The sequence below is a fragment of the Crassostrea angulata genome, chromosome 7 (genome assembly GCF_025612915.1).
Source record: "Crassostrea angulata isolate pt1a10 chromosome 7, ASM2561291v2, whole genome shotgun sequence".
In the NCBI taxonomy this organism is placed as follows: Eukaryota; Metazoa; Mollusca; class Bivalvia; order Ostreida; family Ostreidae; genus Magallana; species Magallana angulata.
The window spans coordinates 45523830-45543004 of record NC_069117.1 but is presented as its reverse complement, the minus strand read 5'-3'; the positions used below and the strand labels follow the sequence as shown (position 1 = coordinate 45543004).

Genomic DNA, 19175 nt, shown 5'->3' with positions numbered 1-19175 from the left:
GGTCATTTATTAACTTTAATGCATTTGAAATGTATAACTCAAGAGGAAAATGCAGAAAAATAGAAATGAATCATGCATGTAGATGAGTATACATATGAATTATGGTCTGAGGCAGAATGAGTCACAAATTTTAGAGGATGGCAAGGAATTGGAAAAATATGGTGATACATGTAATTAATCTTCAACATGTACATGTATACTTTACATTATAAATTTAATTCAGTTCCAGTTTTTTTTTAATGGTAATGATGATTTAGTGTAAGAAGTGAATTTAATTAGCAAGCTGATAAAGTAAAGTAAATGACATAATAAGTTAAAGTGATGTATGTCATTTGCATTTAGATTTGAATTCAAGTTCACCAGACTAATATGGTAGATGTCTGATCAGTTTTTCATTAATTCACTTTGTGGATATTTTGACATCGTTTTGTATGGTGACCTAAACTTGGTTTTGAAATATGGAAGCCCCATATGGATTAAGGAACATATCACATTTTTTAGTGTCAGTCATTTATGATAACTGCATGAAAGTGATCATGTATGACAAGTGCATGTAATAGAATGACATAAATGAACCAGCTCCTATAATTGATGTTTTACTGATGCTGCAATATTTATCATATTTTTTGAAACCATTGTTAACTGTGAGTTTTTCCAATTGTCCTTATCTTTAAATTTCAGTACACATGTATCCTAATTAATGAACCATAAAGAATGGAGGTCTCTTACTTTTTGCACCGCTTTTTCAAAGTCAGGAGAGAATTCCAACAATTTTACTAAGCAACACTCAGGGGATTGTATTTAACTAACACAATATGTGAAATTGTTCTCCTGGATCTTGTAAATTGTTTTGGAAAGAATGCCACAGTCAGCAGTCAGCTGAAATTGGTTGGAAACAGGAACAGTACTGTACCTGTTTGAATTTTTTATAACTTTTATATAACCCTCCCCCCAGTAGTAGTCTTACTTGGTTCACTGAGATTTTGTCAACAACAGAGAGAGGAGAGTAACTGCTCCACTGACTTGTCATCTAGTTGTCAACAGTGTCTGGTCAATAAGGAATACATTATGCTGCCCTAAATGACACTGCCACATTTTGTTTATGTACAGTCAAACAACTCTCAGCCAAATGCTTTTGGAAAAAAAGCTTTGTGTCATATAAGGTTGTACTTTGAGAATTAATGATAATAATGTACATTTTTATGCTCCCTTCCAAGAAGGAGGAAGTGCATATTGCTTTGCTGCTGTCCGTCAGTCGATCTGTTGGTCAGTCCACCAAAAGTTTCCGTTCATTTTCTTTGCAGAGGTTGCACGTAATGAGAGGATTTATAATAATATCTAAGTTCGATACTGGGTACCACAAGCAATTTTCGACAGAGTTATGCTCCTTGGACTAAGTAAAATTCCAATTATTTGCAGTTTCTTTTCATTTTCTTTCAGAGGTTACACATATTGAAATGAGATTTGGTAGACATTTGTATCATGATAATGTCTAGGTCAAGTTTGATTTTGGTTACCATTGAGCAATTTTCGACAGAGTTATGCCCCTTTGACTTAGAAAAATTCCAACTATTTGCAGTTTCTGTTCATTTTCTTTGTGGATGTTTCCAAGGGAGGGGGGCATAATTGTTTCACTAACATTTCTTGTTACAGTTGAAACTGCTATTGGATTGGACAGTGGGATCAATTATTTAGATGTTTTGTTTTATTTGTAGGGAGTCTGGAAGATTTCTTGACTGAATTTGTATTTTTTTCTTGATGTGTACAGTATATCCAGAGTTCACATGCTCCTAATTACATACAATATTGTATGTTAGTGTACTGTTATATACAGGGAGAGTTGAAGGATTGACTTATGATATGTAAAAAGATCCCTGAAATTAACTCTCTCTATGAGACTCTTAAAAATATATTGTAATACTCTTATGTAAAAGATAAATAAAACAAAGCTCTTTTAATAGGAGACAGGTATTTGGTCTGTTAATAGTAATAGACCGTCCATTTAATTCAATTTTTTGTGTGATCTGTAGGAGCTTCAATGAGAGTGTTTGTTGCTATGGAGGACCACATTTTCAGTATGGATGCCGACGGAAACGATCACAAAGTGGTCATCAATGGGTCGGTGGAAGATATGGACTTTGATGTCTACAACAACAAAATGTTCTGGATTGATGAGGCCTCCAAAAAGGTGAGTGAAAGACATGCATTATGATTGAAGTTCAGTAAGTTAATAATCATTCTGATATCCTTTGTTATAATCATCTAAGAATATTTCATGAGTATTTTGATTATAAGATTGATATATGTGAAAAAAAGGTGAAAGAATAGGACTGGAAGATAAGGCCATCTTTAAAAGAATGTTTGTTTGGAATTGCCGCCTGAGGTTTCTAGACCCAGGAGGGAGGGAGGAAATCTTTTTATTTTTCAAAATTGAAGTAAGACTAATTTAAAAATTGGTTAAAAAATAAAAATCTCCTGTTAAAAAAAAGTTCCTCATCTTTTGCTAAAATTTCATTAGCGGGGGTATTTCAATGAGGTGAGAGGCAATTCCAGACAAAAAATAATTTTTTTTTTGCCTATATAATTACTATTTTAAGTGTGAATGTCGTTTTTTTTTTTTTAGATCTTTACAATAGACCTTCGAAAAAGTACAGAAAGGAAAGAAATACTAGTGAATGATCTGTACAAGCCACAAAGCATAGCTTATGACTGGATCAGCCAGAACTTGTATCTGGTCGACCAGAGGGCCAAAGTTATAGATGTCATAGATCTGAATTCTCAGCATCAAACCAATATCATCAGTGATAATATCCAAGATCCCAGGGCTCTGGCTATTGATCCACTCACAGGGTAAGGGAGGGTTTGCTGTGATAGTCATTATAAGTTAAGTTGTAGTGATAATTTTCTTCACATATTTTGAATGTACAGTTATGAAGATTTAGGAATTTATGGAGAAGACTTACTGTGTGTAGACATGATGGAGATAACGGAGATTTATCAATTTTTGTAGAGGCTTACAAAGACAACAGGTGCTGCGTAATCAATTATGTTTAGTGCATGATTAAATATGTTTGAATAAGAAATAGTTTTAAAAATGTATAGTGATATTGGCAATAATTTTGATGGGAACTCCCAAACTTTTCAGGTATCTGTTTTTCTCAGACTATGGTAGAAAGCCGAGACACAAGACTCGCATTGAGCGCGCTTACATGGACGGCAGTAAGAGGTTTTTACTGGTGAACAAGGACATCATCGCCCCCACCAGTATCACTGTGGATGCGGTCAACAAGAGGATTTTCTGGACAGATAGCAGACTAGATCATATTCAGACGGTGGACTTCAGTGGGAGATTCAGGTACATTCAACAGCAATAGAAATCTGTTAAGAGTTGAAAAGTCAATTTCATCACTGTGAATTTATTTAATTAATAGCATTTAGAACCAACTTGTTGTGCAGTTTTTCCAAAGGTCTGTTGGGAAATAATTTCATGAGATGTATCTTCTTTGTTGAGGAGTACACTCAAAATCAACAAAAAGCCATCAAAGATTTCAATGTCCTCACAGTAGAAGAGTTTTTTTGCAACCATTAACATAACTTCTCAATTGCAGGTTTACAGTTCTATCGAGTGGTATTAAGATTCCCAATGCTATTGGTCTGGCTCGTTTTGAGGATAAGCTTTTCTGGGCTGATGACACAAAGATGGGAGTGTTGAAGGTAAATAAGTATGGGGACGAAGATCCGCAGCAGATATTCCAAGATCAGAAAAACAAACGACTCCGCAGCGTCAAAATCTTCCATCAGTCCATTCAACACCAGAAAGACAGAACAAGTAAGGATGTCAGATATTAGGCTCAATGACTGTCATCAAATGAATATAGATTGCATTCAGTGATAAGACTTAGTATTTAGATCACAGGGTAGGGAAAAAGTTGGTTTTGTTGCTTTAACATAATGCAGTTGTCTTTTTTACAGAAAATTATTGAAAAGGATGAGATTCAATTTTTGCTAATTTGGGGTCAAGTCCAAGAAGATGCAATTTCAGAACTTTTAAAGATGTAATAGAATTATTGAAAGCTTCAGATTTTATGAATTCTATACAATAGAACATGTGAATCATTTTCATTGGTATAAGGTTTCTATGAATAATTGATTTCTTTCATTTCAAAATATGATGGTCATTCAACTTAATGTGTTTTGTTACTATTGTACTTTGTACATACATGTAACCTCTATGGGGTGTGATGTACATGTAACATCTGTTCAGCTAATACAGTAAAATCTGTTATTGTAGATCCTTGTTCTGGTAACACTTGTGAGCACATTTGTGTTTTGACACATGTGAGGGAAAACCATGGTCTAGGATATAAGTGTATATGTGCAATAGGATATGAACTCTCTGACAATGGGGTGAATTGCACAAGTAAGAACAAAAAGTGTAGTAAAACTGACACTTTAACAGAGAAAAGACAAACTTTTAAGGATAAGAAATGTTTATCTAGATTCATAAATCCATTTTTATAACTCAAGTGAAGAATTGTTTATGGTTGATATGCTGCGTAATGCATAGTTCAGCTTAGTTGATTGATATATTCTCATGGTTTTTGTTGTTGTAAATATTTGATTACTGATATAAAAAAAAATTATCCAAATTAATTCACATTCTGACATTATACTTTAAAAATGTTATAATTTCATGTATTGTAATTACATTTTAACAAATGTTTTGTCACAGAAATTAACAACTTCCTCCTGTTTGCTGCCAAGTATTCAGCCAGGGGGATTTCCCTGACCCCTCCCTCTGATACTGCGTATGCTGTGGATGCCATTCCTCAGTTATTTGCCAAAGACACCGGTCACTTGGGTGTTAACTATGTGGCTGTGGACTATGATGCCGAGGATGAGATGGTCTACTTCTCAGACATCAGGAACTTTGCCATCATGAAAGCCAAAGTGGATGGATCTCTCCGTAAAGCATTTAGATACAAATTGTCAAAGCTCATATTAAAACTCTTGATAGATATACATGCACATATATTAGCTCTCTTGTCCCTTTCTTGTACCAGTAATCTTGACATATATGTAGGAAATGAGATTCTTTTCAAACTATTTTGACCTGTTGGATTATAAAATTGTATTCAAAGAAAATCACATTGTATATGATATTGACCTCATCAACGAATCCTAAAAATGGTGAATTGTAATGTTGCAGGACCCACAGCGCTGACAGTGAAGAAGGTACGCTCTGTGGAAGGGTTAAGTGTGGATTGGGTCTCCAAGAACCTCTACTTCACCGACTTCTTCCAGGGCACTCTGTCTGTACTACGACTTAAGTCCCCAAATGAGACGTTAGTCTTAATGTCAGGGACTGGTAAACCAAGATCAGTTGTTGTACATCCACTGAAAGGGTAACTCTTCTTCCTCATATCAGTTTGTTTAGTATAAATGTAACCATTAACCACATTGAATGATTTACTTTCCTATTTTTAGCTGGTTATTTTTCTCGGACTGGATGAAGAATACCATGCAGAGTCCTTATATTGCCAGAACATTTGGTGACGGCACTAATATGACCAAAATTAGGAAGTACGAGCTGGGCTGGCCCAATGGTCTCAGCATAGACTTCCACACTGACCGACTCTTCTGGGTAGATGCTTACTTTGACAGGTAGGGCTTTTGATTTTCTAGGTTTTCTGAATAGATTTTTGAATTTTCATTTACTGTTAAATCTTAAGTGATGATAATTTTTTTTTATTGTTTTGAATAGGATACAGCATTCAAACTTTGATGGGGAGGATGTGAAGACAATAACTGGAGTTTCTATTGCTCATCCTTTTGGAATAGTTGCATATAGAGGTTTGGACTCTTCAAAGTGTGCCTTTATATGATGGTTTACACTTTTTAGATATTTCATTCTGAGTACCTGTAAATAATACTTAGCTTTTGAGAAGATTTTATATCACCCAAAAACTGAATAGAAATTGAGTACATGTATATAATGGTCCAAGTATGTTCCTGTGTGTTTAATAGAATATTTCTCAATTTTCTAAATCGCCTATTAGTTTGGTATTGCTGTTTTGTAAAAACCTAGATTTGTTTATTTTCGAAGGACATGTATATTTCTCCGACTGGAAACTGGAGGCTATCATCAGAATCAACAAAAAAGGGAACCAACAGGTCACACTGAGGAAAGGAATTGAGTTCTTAAGAGACATAACAATTTATGATAAGGATATTCAACAGAAACCAGGTATGATCTATATTATCTTTATACAACAGACTAAAACCTTTAAAAAATATGTAGAAAACAAGTCAGAAATTAACTATTGTGTTTGGAAAACAAATGCTGAAATGCAATATTAACATTTTGCAGCTGATCATGCATGTGTAAAGAGGAATGGGGACTGCTCCCACTTCTGTTTCCCTGTGCCTTACTCGGGGGGTGTTCAAAGGCTGGGCAGGAAGTGTGCGTGTCCATTCGGGATGAAGCTGAATGAGGACATGAGGACCTGCCAGCAGGACGAGGAGGTGTTCAAGGAGGAGAAATGTAGGGCAGGGTTCTTCACCTGTGACAACAAGCGCTGTGTTCCCAACACCTTTACTTGTGACCAGGAGAACGACTGTTTAGATAAATCGGATGAAAAGAACTGCACAGAAGGTATGTTACGAGATGAGATGAGAAGAGAAGACGAGAGAGAGAGAGAGAGACAGACAGAGACAGAGAGAGACAGAGAGAAATTTGAATTACTGTTTATCAATGCATTTCATTGCTCATTTAGGAAAGACCTGTGGACCACAACATTTCCAGTGTAATAACAACCGTTGCATTGACCTGAAGTGGAAGTGTGATGGTGACAATGATTGTGGGGATAGCTCAGATGAAATTGGTTGTTGTAAGTATTATTCAGTCCGTTTGTTTTGTACCAAATTGATTCCAGAGATATGTGTCTGAGTTTTAAAAAAAGTTGTTGATAGAATCCCTACCCATTTGAACTTTGTCCTTCAAACCTTTCTCTTTAATTTCAGCCAATAAAACTTGTGGTCCTACACAGTTCAGGTGTAATAACACCCTGTGTATTAATATGAGGTACAAATATGCTTTATCCAGGAATGGAATGTACAAGATGTTAGGGGAGAGTTGTAATAAAACTAACTTCATTTAAGTCAGAGAGAACTAACAAAGGTGTCAGGAATTAGCATATTAAGGTACTTGAATGTACATGTTGAGATATTTAGAGCCTTGGAAATGGTTGCATGCTTTATGTTACAAAAAAATAAGTGAATGAAAATGAAATATGGGGTATATTTTTATCCATTGATTTTCTGAAATTACTCAGTATGTACTGGTACTTATTTTTACCCTATGTATTATCATTCAAATTCAATTGCAGGTTTAAGTGTGATACAGACAATGATTGTGGAGATGGTTCTGATGAAGGAGAATTCTGTGGTAAGTTTATTGGAAATATGATATACCTGTACATCCGAAGGAGAGGGGGTATACTGTTTTACCCTTGTGTGTCTGTCTGTCTGTCCGTCCGTAACAAAAATTTCTGTCGCATTTATCTCAGCGACTATATATCGCAGATGCTTGACATTTTTACCCAGTGTTTGTTAAGGCATGCCATATCGTGGGATGTATTTTTGTACCAATCGGACGTCAACTTCCTGTTAAATGACGACTGTGCTTATTTTTTAGCCAAAATTTTCAAACAAATTTTCGTCAAAGATTTCTCAGCAACTATTTATCGCAGATGCTTGAAATTTTTATACAATATTTGTATAGGCATGCCATATCGTGGGATATATTTTTGTACCAATCAGACGTCAACCTCCTGTTAAATGACGACTTTGTTTATTTTTAGCAAAAATTTTCAAACAAATTTTTGTCAAAGATTTCTCAGCAACTGTTTATTGCAGATGATTGAAATTTTTACACAGTATTTGTATAGGCATGCCATATCGTGGGATATATTTTTGTACCAATCAGTACAATTGTCAACTTCCTGTTAAATGACAACTTTGTTTATTTTAGCCAAAACTGCTTATTTTGCATATTCACATCAGAGCGGGGGTATCAGTAGTGAGCATTAGCTCACAGATATCTTGTTATGGATGTTTTCCACATGTGTTTTAGTTCAAAATGATAATGTTAAGTTTTGTACGAATATAAATGTATCAGGTAGATATGGATATATACAAAGGAAAAGAAAATGCTGTCAAAAATGTTAACAATCTTTGAAAGATGTAGATTAAAGAATGAGATATTCACATACTCTTAAATATGCAATATTTTTCGATAGTATACAATAATAACCAATTCAGTTATAAACATCAGATTATTAAGTAATCAGTAAGGATTTTGTTAACTAGTAAAAATAACTGTACAGATAAAAAATGTGTATTAAGAATTTGAAATCAAATTAAAAGGTAGCATTAATGCTATGCATGCATATAGAGATTACAGTTCACTGACATCATCGCTAAATTCCTTTACATTTTTACTATTTTTTTTGCTAGGTACTCACACCTGTGATGTGGACCACTTCCAGTGTGGGGACAAGCGATGTATATACACCAGGAAGCTCTGTGACGGTCAGGAGGACTGTTACGATGGATCCGACGAGAAGGACTGTCCCCCTCTGAAGTGTGCGGACGGTAAATGGACCTGTAAGAAGAGGCGACAGTGTATACCTGAGAGGTACCATTGTGACGGGGCTCCAGACTGTGAGGATGAAACTGACGAGCTGGACTGTCGTAAGCTTAACTTATCATCTAGTCGAAATTAAAAAATCACAACTTTAACAAAATTTAGAGTAATACATGTGCATGTTATATTTATTAGGTCACCTGAATAAACTTAGGTGACCTATTGCTATCCGTTTTCGTCCGTCGACGTGCGTCGTGTGTTAACAATTTACATTTTTAACTTCTTCTTAAAAACTACAAGGCTGATTGTTACCATTTTTGGTGTGAGGCATCTCTATGGTAAGAGGAATCTTAATTGTGAAATTCATGGCTCTACCACCCCTGGGGCGCCACATGTGGGGCCAAATATGCCAAAAAAGCCAAATTTTCAAAACTCCTCTTCTCTACTCCCACACATGTGATGATAAAACTGGTTGCATAGTTATGATTTCCATGAAGCCCTCTACCAAAATTGTGAAATTCATGGCCCCTGGGTCAGGGGTTCTGGCTCTAGGGTGGGGCCAATATGGCCATATAGTAAAAATAATTTAAATCTTAAAAAATCTTCTTCTCTACTACCATATATATTTGTTAAAAACTTAATGCATGATTATGATGTCCATGAAGCCCTCTACCTAAATTGTGAAATTCATGACCACTAGGTCAGGGGTTCAGGCTCTAGGGTGGGGCCAATATGGCCATAGAGTAAAAATAATTTAAATCTTAAAAAATCTTCTTCCCTGCTCCCACACATGTGGGCAAAAAACTGAATACATGGTTATGATGTCTACTAACTCCTCTACCTAAATTGTAAAATTCATGGCCCCTGGGTCGGGGTTCAGGACATGGGGGGTGGGGGGGGGGGGCAATATGGCAATATAGTGTTAATGCATATAATGTTAAAAAATTTTCTTCTCTATTCTCGCACATCTGTATAAAAAACTGACTTATAATTATGTTTACCAGGAAGTCCTCTACTGAAATTTTAATTTTCATGTCCCCTTGAGTATGGGTTTTGACTCTAGGGCAGGGCCAAAATGGATGTATAGGTGTTAATGCATATAATGTTAAAAAATTATCTTCTTTACTCCCACACACCTGAAAGGAACACTGAATTCATGATTTTGTAGACCAGATCTCTTAGTTTTTTGCCAAAATTACAGGTTTCACAGTTCTTTTTGAAATATTTCAGGCAAGGAGGTGGTCGTCATTACAAATTTATAATTTTTCTACTCCAGAATGAAACCTAATTAATTAAATGCATATATGAGACTACTCGACAAGTTTGTGTTTGGGTTATATGCTACTCAGGTGAACATTAAAGCCAATTGGCCTCTTATTGATTATACTATGGAATGTATGATTATTTTAGCAACAAGAGGAGAAAAAACATGTTTGGTGGATGAGTTTAACTGCACACAGGGTGGGTGTATTCCAAAGAGCTGGAAATGTGACGGACAGCCCGATTGTGAGGATGGATCAGATGAACCTGACACTTGTCGTGAGTGCTCGGTTTCATTCATTTTATTTTGTATCTGTTCTTTGTGTTTGATATAACGTACATGTATGATTTAAAGTAAATTTTTATTAACATTAAAAAATGCTTAAAGTAAATCCTGTTATTTGGTCTTTGTAATTTTTATTCCTTATGGGTATATATTGTTTTTTGATCTGACCCTCTGTATTTTTCTGTCATATTTCCTAATTTATATATCTGTACTGTGTAAATAAACATTTCATACTTGGAAACCTTGAATTTCAAAGTCAGATGGCTAAGTTCAAGGTCATTGATCAAGTTCAAGGCCAATTTGTTAACACAAATATATGATTTAATGTTGTCAATCTGGGAGGCATTGTGATCAATGGTTTCATCTGATTTTGACAGCTGAGCCTACGTGCTGGTCGGATAGATTCAGGTGTGCTAATGGCCGCTGTATCTCCCAGTCCTGGATCTGTGATGGAGACGATGATTGTGGGGATAATTCGGATGAGGATCAGAGTCTCACATGCCGTAAGTCAATGTAGAGATCTCTATTAAATGATTGAATTTTCCTGTACAAAGGAACGAGAACAATAGATTTATATTGTATCATCTTTTACAGCACCTCCTACCTTTAAATGCCCCCATTATCAGTGGGAATGTCCAGGGAATTCCAGAGTGTGTATAAATAGAACAAAAGTTTGTGATGGGAATGCTGACTGTCCAAATGGGGATGATGAAAGTCCTATCTGTAGTATGTTATTTATGAAACATGTATATATTATACATATATATATCATATATATGGTTCAACAGAACTTTTCCTTTTATTCACACAATAGTACTGTTATAAGAATATGTAAATTTTTTAGCTTCTTAATTTACATTTAGATACTGATGAATGTGGGGTAGAGAATGGTCACTGTAACTTCCTATGTATCCAGACACCCAGAGGGGCCGAGTGTGTTTGTCCTGTGGGTCAGGTCTTAAATGGAACCAAGGAGTGTGTGGGTAAGATGGAAAGCCCATAATGTCCACAATGTCCACATATGTATTATGAAAACTGACCCGTGCATCATCTCTTGGAAACTGTATATTTCAGATGACAATGAGTGTGATCCCCCAGGAAAGTGTAGTCAGCACTGCATCAACACCAAAGGATCGTTTAAATGTACCTGTGATCCAGGATATGAACTCGTCAATCAAACCACTTGTCTTGCAAATAGAAGTAAGTAGATAACAGAATTTACCAGGTAGATAAATCTCTTAGCAAAGAAAGTTTAAGGGAAATATAGCAATAGTATTGCTCATCCATGTCTGTGCACTTTATATCTGGTTCATAGCTTTGTTTTAAACAACTATCAAATGCTTCTTCTTGACCTTTGTACAAGGTCATCTGAGGTAGATCAAGGTCACTTTAAAATTAAATCAATTAGAATTCATTTTATTTGATAAACATCAGGGGTTTTATGATACATGACACAAATAATTCCTGTGTTTGATTGATTCTGACTTTTCTGTAGATGATTGATTCTGACTTTTCTGTAGACGATTAATTTCTGACTTTTCAGAAGACAATCGATTATGAATTTTCTGTAGACAACTGACTGACTTTTCTGTAGATGATTGATTCTGATTTTTTGTAGATGATTGATTCTGACTATACTGACTAATCTATAGACGATTGATTCTAACTTTTCTGTAGATGAGACTAAGCCTTACCTACTTGTGACCAGTCAGGAGGACCTGATGAAGGCCGGCCTGGATGTGATGGAGCTGAGCAATATACAGCTCCCGGGGATCAAGGCTCTGGCAGGCCTGGACGTTCATGTACAGAAACAGCATGTGTATTTCTCAGACTCTTCTCTAAAGAAGATATTTAGGGTCAATGCTGATGGCAGCAATCTGACAGAGGTATGTTATAGTATAGTATGGGTTAATGTGTATTATAAAATGTAAGAGCATAGAAGGGGAAAATAATTTTCTTATTTTTGTAAAAAAAAATTTTTTTTAAAGATTTTTAAGCCTGCTTTCAAAGCCATTTTAGATAGAATTCCATAATTACTGTATACAGGGTTATTTTCGCCCCGTGTAATTTTCGCACTTTTACACTTGCAAACAGTTTTGTCCCATCTTGAACTAGCATAGTTGTGTTAAAAGAGAGATAATTTGGGACATTTGAAGTCGCCCAGTCTTAAATTTGCCCGCTGACAAAGAGCGTGAAAGAGGCGAATTATTTCCATGTATACAGTAATTATTTATTTTAGAATATCAAATTTAATTTAGAGATTGATGCAATATGATATGAACATAGTTTTCAGTTAGAATATTATTCTGCTTTTTATGAGATTTAAAAATTGAATAACGCCATAACTATAGTACTTAAAATAAACATTTTATAATGAAGGTATTCCAAGTAGGAGTGAATGTAGTAGAGGACCTTGCAGTGGACTGGATTGGTGGAAACTTGTACTGGAATGACTACGTTGTAGAGACCATTGAAGTTGCCAAACTAGATGGCAGCATGAAGACAATTCTGTTCAGCGAGAACATAACTAACCCCCGCGGCATTGAAGTGGATCCCCGCAGTGGGTACAGTACAGTATTTAACAAAACTTTATGCAATTTTGCATCTCAGTTATACTGCAGACCAACTATTGTGAGAAAACCTTCCAAGGTTTACTAGAAGCTTGAATATTAATTGTTGTAAACAAACCATTAATGTCTCTGTTTATGATGGTAAATGTAGGTTAGGTTCCTCCAAAAAGGAGGAGTAAATCAGTTTACCACTGGTGTATCCCTAAATAAAGTTGTTGCAAACAAAAAATTGGTCTACTGTATACAATCATGTTAAAGTTATTTGAAGTACATTTATTTGGGTTTTTTAGGTCACCTGACTGACCTGAGTCACTCAGGTGACCTATTGCAATTGGTCTTCGTCCGTCGTCGTGCGTTGTGCGTCGTGCGTCGTGCGTTAACAATTTTACATTTTTAACTTCTTCTTGAAAACTACCAGGCCAATCGTTACCATTTTTGGTGTGAAGCATCTCCATGGTAAGAAGAATCTAAATTGTGAAATTTATGGCTCTACCACCCCTGGGGTGCCACAGGCAGGGCCAAATATACAAAAAAAGCCAAATTTTCAAAAATCTTCTTCTCTACTCCCACGCATGTGAGGAAAAAACTGGTTGCATGGTTATGATGTCCATAAGGCCCTCTACCAAAATTGTGAAATTTATGGCCCCTGGGTCAGGGGTTCTGGCTCTAGGGTGGGGCCAATATGATCAAATAGTAAAAATGTATTAAATCTTAGAAAATCTTCTTCTCTACTCCCACGCATCTGAGGAAAAAACTGGTTGCATGGTTATAATGTCCATGAGGCCCTCTACCAAAATTGTGAAATTTATGGCCCCTGGGTCAGGGGTTCTGGCTCTAGGGTGGGGTCAATATGGCCATATAGTAAAAATGTATTAAATCTTAGAAAATCTTCTTCTCTACTACCATATATATTTTTTAAAAACTAAATGCATGATTATGATGTCCATGAAGCCCTCTACCTAAATTGTGAAATTCATGACCCCTGGGTCAGTGGTTCAGGCTCTAGGGTGGGGCCAATATGGCCAAATAGTAAAAATGTATTAAATCTTAGAAAATCTTCTTCTCTGCTATCATATATATCTATTCAAAACTAAATGCATGATAATGATGTTCATTAAGCCTTCAGTCTAAATTGTGAAATTCATGACCCCTTGGTCAGGGGTTCAGGCTCTAGAGTGGGGCCAATATGGCCAAATAGTAAAAATGTATTAAATCTTAGAAAATCTTCTTCTCTGCTATATCATATATATTTGTTAAAAACTAAATGCATGATTATGATGTCCATGAGGCCCTCTATCAAAATTTTGAAATTCATGACCCCTGGGTCAGGGGTTCAGGCTCTAGGGTGGGGCCAATATGACCAAATAGTAAAAATGTATTAAATCTTCTCTACTCCCACAGATGTGGGCAAAATACTGAATACATGGTTATGATATCCGCAATCTCCTTTACCTAAATTGTGAAATTCATGGCCCCTTGGTCAGGGGTTCAGGACGTGGGGGGGGGGGGGGGGGGGGGGCAATATGGCAATATAGTGTTAATGCATATAATGTTTAAAAATCTTTTCCTCTATTCTAACACATCTGTATAAAGAAACTGACTTATAATTATGTTTACCAGGCAGTCCTCTACTGAAATTTTAATTTTCATGTCCCCTGGGGTATGGGTTTTGACTCTAGGGCAGGGCCAAAATGGATGTATAGATGTTAATGCATATAACATTAAAAAATTATCTTCTTTACTCCCACACACCTGAAAGGAAAACTGAATTCATGATTTTGTAGACCAGATCTTTTAGTTTTTCACCAAAATTATAGGTTTCACAGTTCTTTTTGAAATGTGGTCGTCATTACAAATTTATAATTTTTCTACTCCAGTATGAAACCTAATTAATTAGGTGCATACATGAGACTCCATAACAAGTTTGTGTATGGGATATATGCTACTCAGGTGACCGTTAAGGCCAATTGGCCTCTTGTTATGTTTTCAAAATTTGTTTTTGTTTCCAGAGCTCGATATCTATTCTGGACTGACTGGGGACAGAACCCAAAGATTGAGCGGTCAGGAATGGATGGTATTGGTAGAAAAGTGATCATTTCTGAGAACTTGTACTGGCCAAATGGGCTGACACTGGACTACCCCAATAGGAGATTGTACTTTACAGATGCCAGACTTGATTTCATCGAGTTCTGTAATTATGATGGATCTGGGAGAAGGAAGGTGTTTGCAAATGATCATGTAAGTGTAAAGCAATTTATGAACTGTGTCGCAAGTTTTTTTTTTCATGACAATCAAAATTTATATATTTTTGGGCTCTTTGCAGTTGTTATGGAAAAATGATTAAAATTAAAAAAAAAAATATATAGTCACCAATAATTGTTACTGTATGTTCATCTCTTTGTATTAAGATGATATAAATGTTGTTGTAATAAAAATAACTGAAATAAACCAATCACTATAATTGTGCCTTTTTTTTTAAAATCGTGATAATTTTTTTCATTTTCAAAAAATAAATAAATCAAAACATAGTTGTATGAAGGACCTTATTTGAGTTGCAGTTGAGTAAATTGATAATGTAGATCAATCAACTGATCAAGTTTATTATAATTCCACCTAGTCTTTAATAATAAGAGCATTGTGCTTATAGTTTTTGAGACATCCCCATGACCTGGTTGTGTTTGAGGATTACATGTACTGGACAGACAGGATGGCAGGGCGTGTCTCCAAATGCAATAAGTTTGACTGTGCAGGTCGCAATGTGGTGGTCAGCTTTATCTTGCGCCCCCTGGGAATTGCCATCATGCACCCCGCCCGACAGGTCATTCTCCCTCAGGGTAAGTCGATTGAAGATGAAATACTAACTCAGCATAACCATTAGAATTAAAAAAAGAAGCTTAATTACAAAATATTTCTTGCAGTAATATTGTGTACTACATGAGAATTTATTGGTTCAGTAAAATGTGGAATCATTCAAACTTGGGTGGTCAGTTTTTCATGGGTTGTCAAATTTGTTTTGAGGTTTATGGGGTTGCAATGTTAGTGATTACCTGTATGTGTGGAGAATAAAGACTATGGAGAATAAAGACTGCATGCATGTGTTTGGGATGTTAAATATGGATAAGGGATACCCAGAAAATCCATGAATATTGAGCCACTTCAATTTCCAACGATTCCATAGGGAAAAAAAACCAAACTTAAATATGGATAAGGGATACCCAGAAAATCCATTAAAATTGATCCACTTCAATTTCAAAGGATTCCATAGAAGAAAAAAACCAAACTTTAAAATATTTGCTTGGAATGCATAAAATTTTGCAAGATTCGCAAGAGCCTTAACATCATGAATTTTTCTCTTCTACAACCAGTCTTTAAATGTTTGTGGTACATCACAAACCAGTTTATCTTTGGTAAATTGCAAAGTCTTTATGAATAAAAGTTATTGGTTTACAATATCATAATAAAGATTTCTATTCTGTACAGACACCAATCCCTGTGCCTCGGCCAGCTGTAGTCATCTCTGTCTGCTGTCCGCTGACAAACGCTCCGGATACTCCTGTGCGTGTCCTGTGGGTATGAATCTCAACTCGGACAGCAGCACCTGTAGAGAAGGTATAATGAAATATGTACTGTTAATCAAAAATCAGATTTTTAGTCGCTTTTCATTAAATCTGTTGATTAAACTCTTTTTTTGATTTGGTCTTATTTTATCTTATTTTTTTGTTTAACAATATTTGTTATACATTTAATGGCATCATTCTGTTGGTTTCCTTTTTTCTGTTTTCATTTGAAGTGAATGAAATCAATTTGTAATACATTTAAGGATTGACAAATGAATTATTTTGTGTTTTTATGTGGTTTCAGTGACTCAAGAGTACTTGGTGTACATAACAAAGACAGGCCTGGTAGGGCTAAGCCTCAACAATAACACCATCCATGATGTGCTGCCCATCTCTAGTAAACAAAATGTCCTGGACGTGGACTTTGATACACTCAACAAGACAATGTATATAGTGCAGAGCCCAGAGGTTGGAAATGTAAGTCAGAGGCAGAAGAGGTTTAACTGCACTAAATCAAATCGAATTTTTACACATGGTCCGCTAGGATTCATATTCAAGTTCCTTCATGATACCAACATGACTTCTATTTTCCAGTCGTCTGTAAAGGCCATCTCAATAGAAACTGGAAAAATAAAGGAAATGAATCCTACTCTGTTTTCTGGGAGCCCCCGAGCCATTGCAGTGGACTGGATAGCTAGGAACCTGTATTGGACAGATGATGAGTCAGGGACGATTGAGGTTATGAGGATGGATGGGGAAAATCACTTCAGGAAAGTTCTTCTCAGTAACACAGGCAAAAACTACGACTGTGCCCGGCCCGTGTCTTTGGTGCTAGATCCAGATCATGGGTAGGTCCATTTTTCATGAAATGTATTGAACTTTACACTGTACTAAAGAAGTCTTTTGATTCATAAAACAGTATTTTTACCACAATGGCACAGCACTGGATTTTATCTAAAATCATTGTCGCAGTTGTGAAATTACAAATCATTGGGGACTTACAAAATCAGAACAATCTCTGTATGAAATAAATACTATGTATTGTGTTGGTTATAGAAAGTTGTACTATGCTGACCAAGGAGGAAATGGGCTGCCTTCCAAGATTGGAGGAATGAGTTTGAGTGGGAGTAACCCGTTTGTTGTCCTTCAAAGACGCGTGGAAAAACCCGAGTACATTACAATGGACAGAAACACAGAGACTTTGTACTGGACAGACTCCGGCAGACAGTGGGTTAGAATTCCCATTGACACTTGTTCCGCTTTCATTTGTTTAAACACAAAGATTTTTTATGGATATTTTCTCATTGTTGAATATGAAAAAAATGCCAAAGTTTTAAATTGTTCTGCTCATCCTGTTCACAATTCTGTGCTTTCATTAAAATTTGTGAGTATCAATTTTTGGGGATTTTTGAAAAACACACAGTTAATTCATGGACAGAAGTAACTCTACCTTTAAAAAGTGTTGTTGTGTTTCCTTCTTAGATGAAAAAAATGTGATTTTAGTGGATAAGTTCAACAAGAAAATCCACTAAATTTAGTGCTCAACAAATTATGATAATTCTACAGAAATTTTAACATACTAATAATGACATTTCTCTTGTTCTCAGATTATGAGATGTGGAATACGGCCCCGCAGTGTGACCGTGTTTTTGAACCACCTGAGTCACCCCAGGGGGATTGCTGTGTTTAGAGACAAACTGTACTATGTGGATGCTGACTTTGAATCCATCTTCTCTCTACCACTTAATTCCCCTAATGCTAAGAAGCAAGTTGTCAAGACAAATATTGTCATGCTTCATGGACTGAAAATCTACAGACAACTCCATCAAAAAAGTACTTGTACATTTATTTAATTAATGATTTAATATTTGCACAACCTCGAAGCTGGTTGTTCTATATTAGAATAGCTGATTTTAATCAGATTGTATTTGGCAAGAATTGGCTTTGGCATACCTTAAGTGTGGGATGCTATTAACAACTAACCCACTCCAGTAAAATTTAGCATAAAATTCATGAATGATGGTTGAAGAGTAAAACTTCAAAAAAAACTGTCATGAAACTTTGTGTGCCTGTAGTTTTAAAATTGTTATGGTCACATTGTGAGATTTTGGGGTTTCCTGCTATCACAGAGGTCAGGGTAGTTCTTAAACACCTAGCAATATTGATAGAAAATGAATATAAAGAAATAAAAGGGATAACTTCCCATTGTACAACAGATTTTTGTAGAGATATAAACATTTATTTGGATTGATACCAGTGAGTCAATTCACTCACTCTAATCTACATGTGGTTTTAACAGATGTACAGCCGCATGGCTGTGTGGTGAAGTTTGGGGAGGTGTCCGCTGTCAGGAAGATGAGCTACGGGAACTGTGAACAGCTCTGTCTCCCGGGGCCCGGACAGTTCCGCTGGAAGAACCTCTGTCAGTGTTCCACAGGATTCCAGATGAACTCCACCACTGGGAAATGCCAGAGTATGTAAAGATCATCCATTGCGGCTTATAAGTGTACCGGTACATATACTCACGTTTGTGTGCTGATTCAGTGTGTACATGTGTATATTTCAGTGGAGGACACTTTTGCAGTGGTGTCGATGCTGGAGGTGATTCGAGGATTTTCTCTGATTCCGGGTCACAACGATGCCATGGTTCCTATCAGAGGGCCAGGTAACTTTTGATGAAAGTACTGAAAAATTAGTTGATTTCTCACGTCCTCCTCAAACCCACACAATTTATCTCCTCATAAATTTTACTGTAAACGAGCATAAATTTAAGAATTAAAAAATGTTAATTTCACATACCAGTCAAAAAGGAGCACATCTGGAGCCAAACTTTATGTTGTTGTTTTATCCCTTTC

General features: G+C 36.0%; 1 protein-coding gene across 1 annotated transcript in view; it reads left to right on the top strand.

Annotated features, from left to right (window-relative positions):
• Window positions 1–19175, top strand: part of LOC128192715 (low-density lipoprotein receptor-related protein 2-like) — a 52115-nt gene that overhangs the window by 14439 nt on the left and 18501 nt on the right. Inside the window, exons 7-37 of the mRNA XM_052865618.1 lie at window positions 2031–2188; window positions 2624–2850; window positions 3146–3355; window positions 3609–3829; window positions 4292–4420; window positions 4733–4966; window positions 5210–5405; window positions 5488–5664; window positions 5765–5853; window positions 6107–6247; window positions 6371–6655; window positions 6777–6890; window positions 7024–7084; window positions 7389–7447; window positions 8518–8754; window positions 10058–10186; window positions 10571–10696; window positions 10788–10919; window positions 11057–11176; window positions 11268–11393; window positions 11871–12079; window positions 12573–12757; window positions 14773–15001; window positions 15411–15597; window positions 16244–16372; window positions 16625–16797; window positions 16915–17168; window positions 17377–17551; window positions 17928–18153; window positions 18620–18793; window positions 18887–18985. Coding sequence (XP_052721578.1) covers window positions 2031–2188; window positions 2624–2850; window positions 3146–3355; window positions 3609–3829; window positions 4292–4420; window positions 4733–4966; window positions 5210–5405; window positions 5488–5664; window positions 5765–5853; window positions 6107–6247; window positions 6371–6655; window positions 6777–6890; window positions 7024–7084; window positions 7389–7447; window positions 8518–8754; window positions 10058–10186; window positions 10571–10696; window positions 10788–10919; window positions 11057–11176; window positions 11268–11393; window positions 11871–12079; window positions 12573–12757; window positions 14773–15001; window positions 15411–15597; window positions 16244–16372; window positions 16625–16797; window positions 16915–17168; window positions 17377–17551; window positions 17928–18153; window positions 18620–18793; window positions 18887–18985 — 5211 coding nt within the window. The remainder of the gene's footprint in view (window positions 1–2030; window positions 2189–2623; window positions 2851–3145; window positions 3356–3608; window positions 3830–4291; window positions 4421–4732; window positions 4967–5209; window positions 5406–5487; window positions 5665–5764; window positions 5854–6106; window positions 6248–6370; window positions 6656–6776; window positions 6891–7023; window positions 7085–7388; window positions 7448–8517; window positions 8755–10057; window positions 10187–10570; window positions 10697–10787; window positions 10920–11056; window positions 11177–11267; window positions 11394–11870; window positions 12080–12572; window positions 12758–14772; window positions 15002–15410; window positions 15598–16243; window positions 16373–16624; window positions 16798–16914; window positions 17169–17376; window positions 17552–17927; window positions 18154–18619; window positions 18794–18886; window positions 18986–19175) is intronic.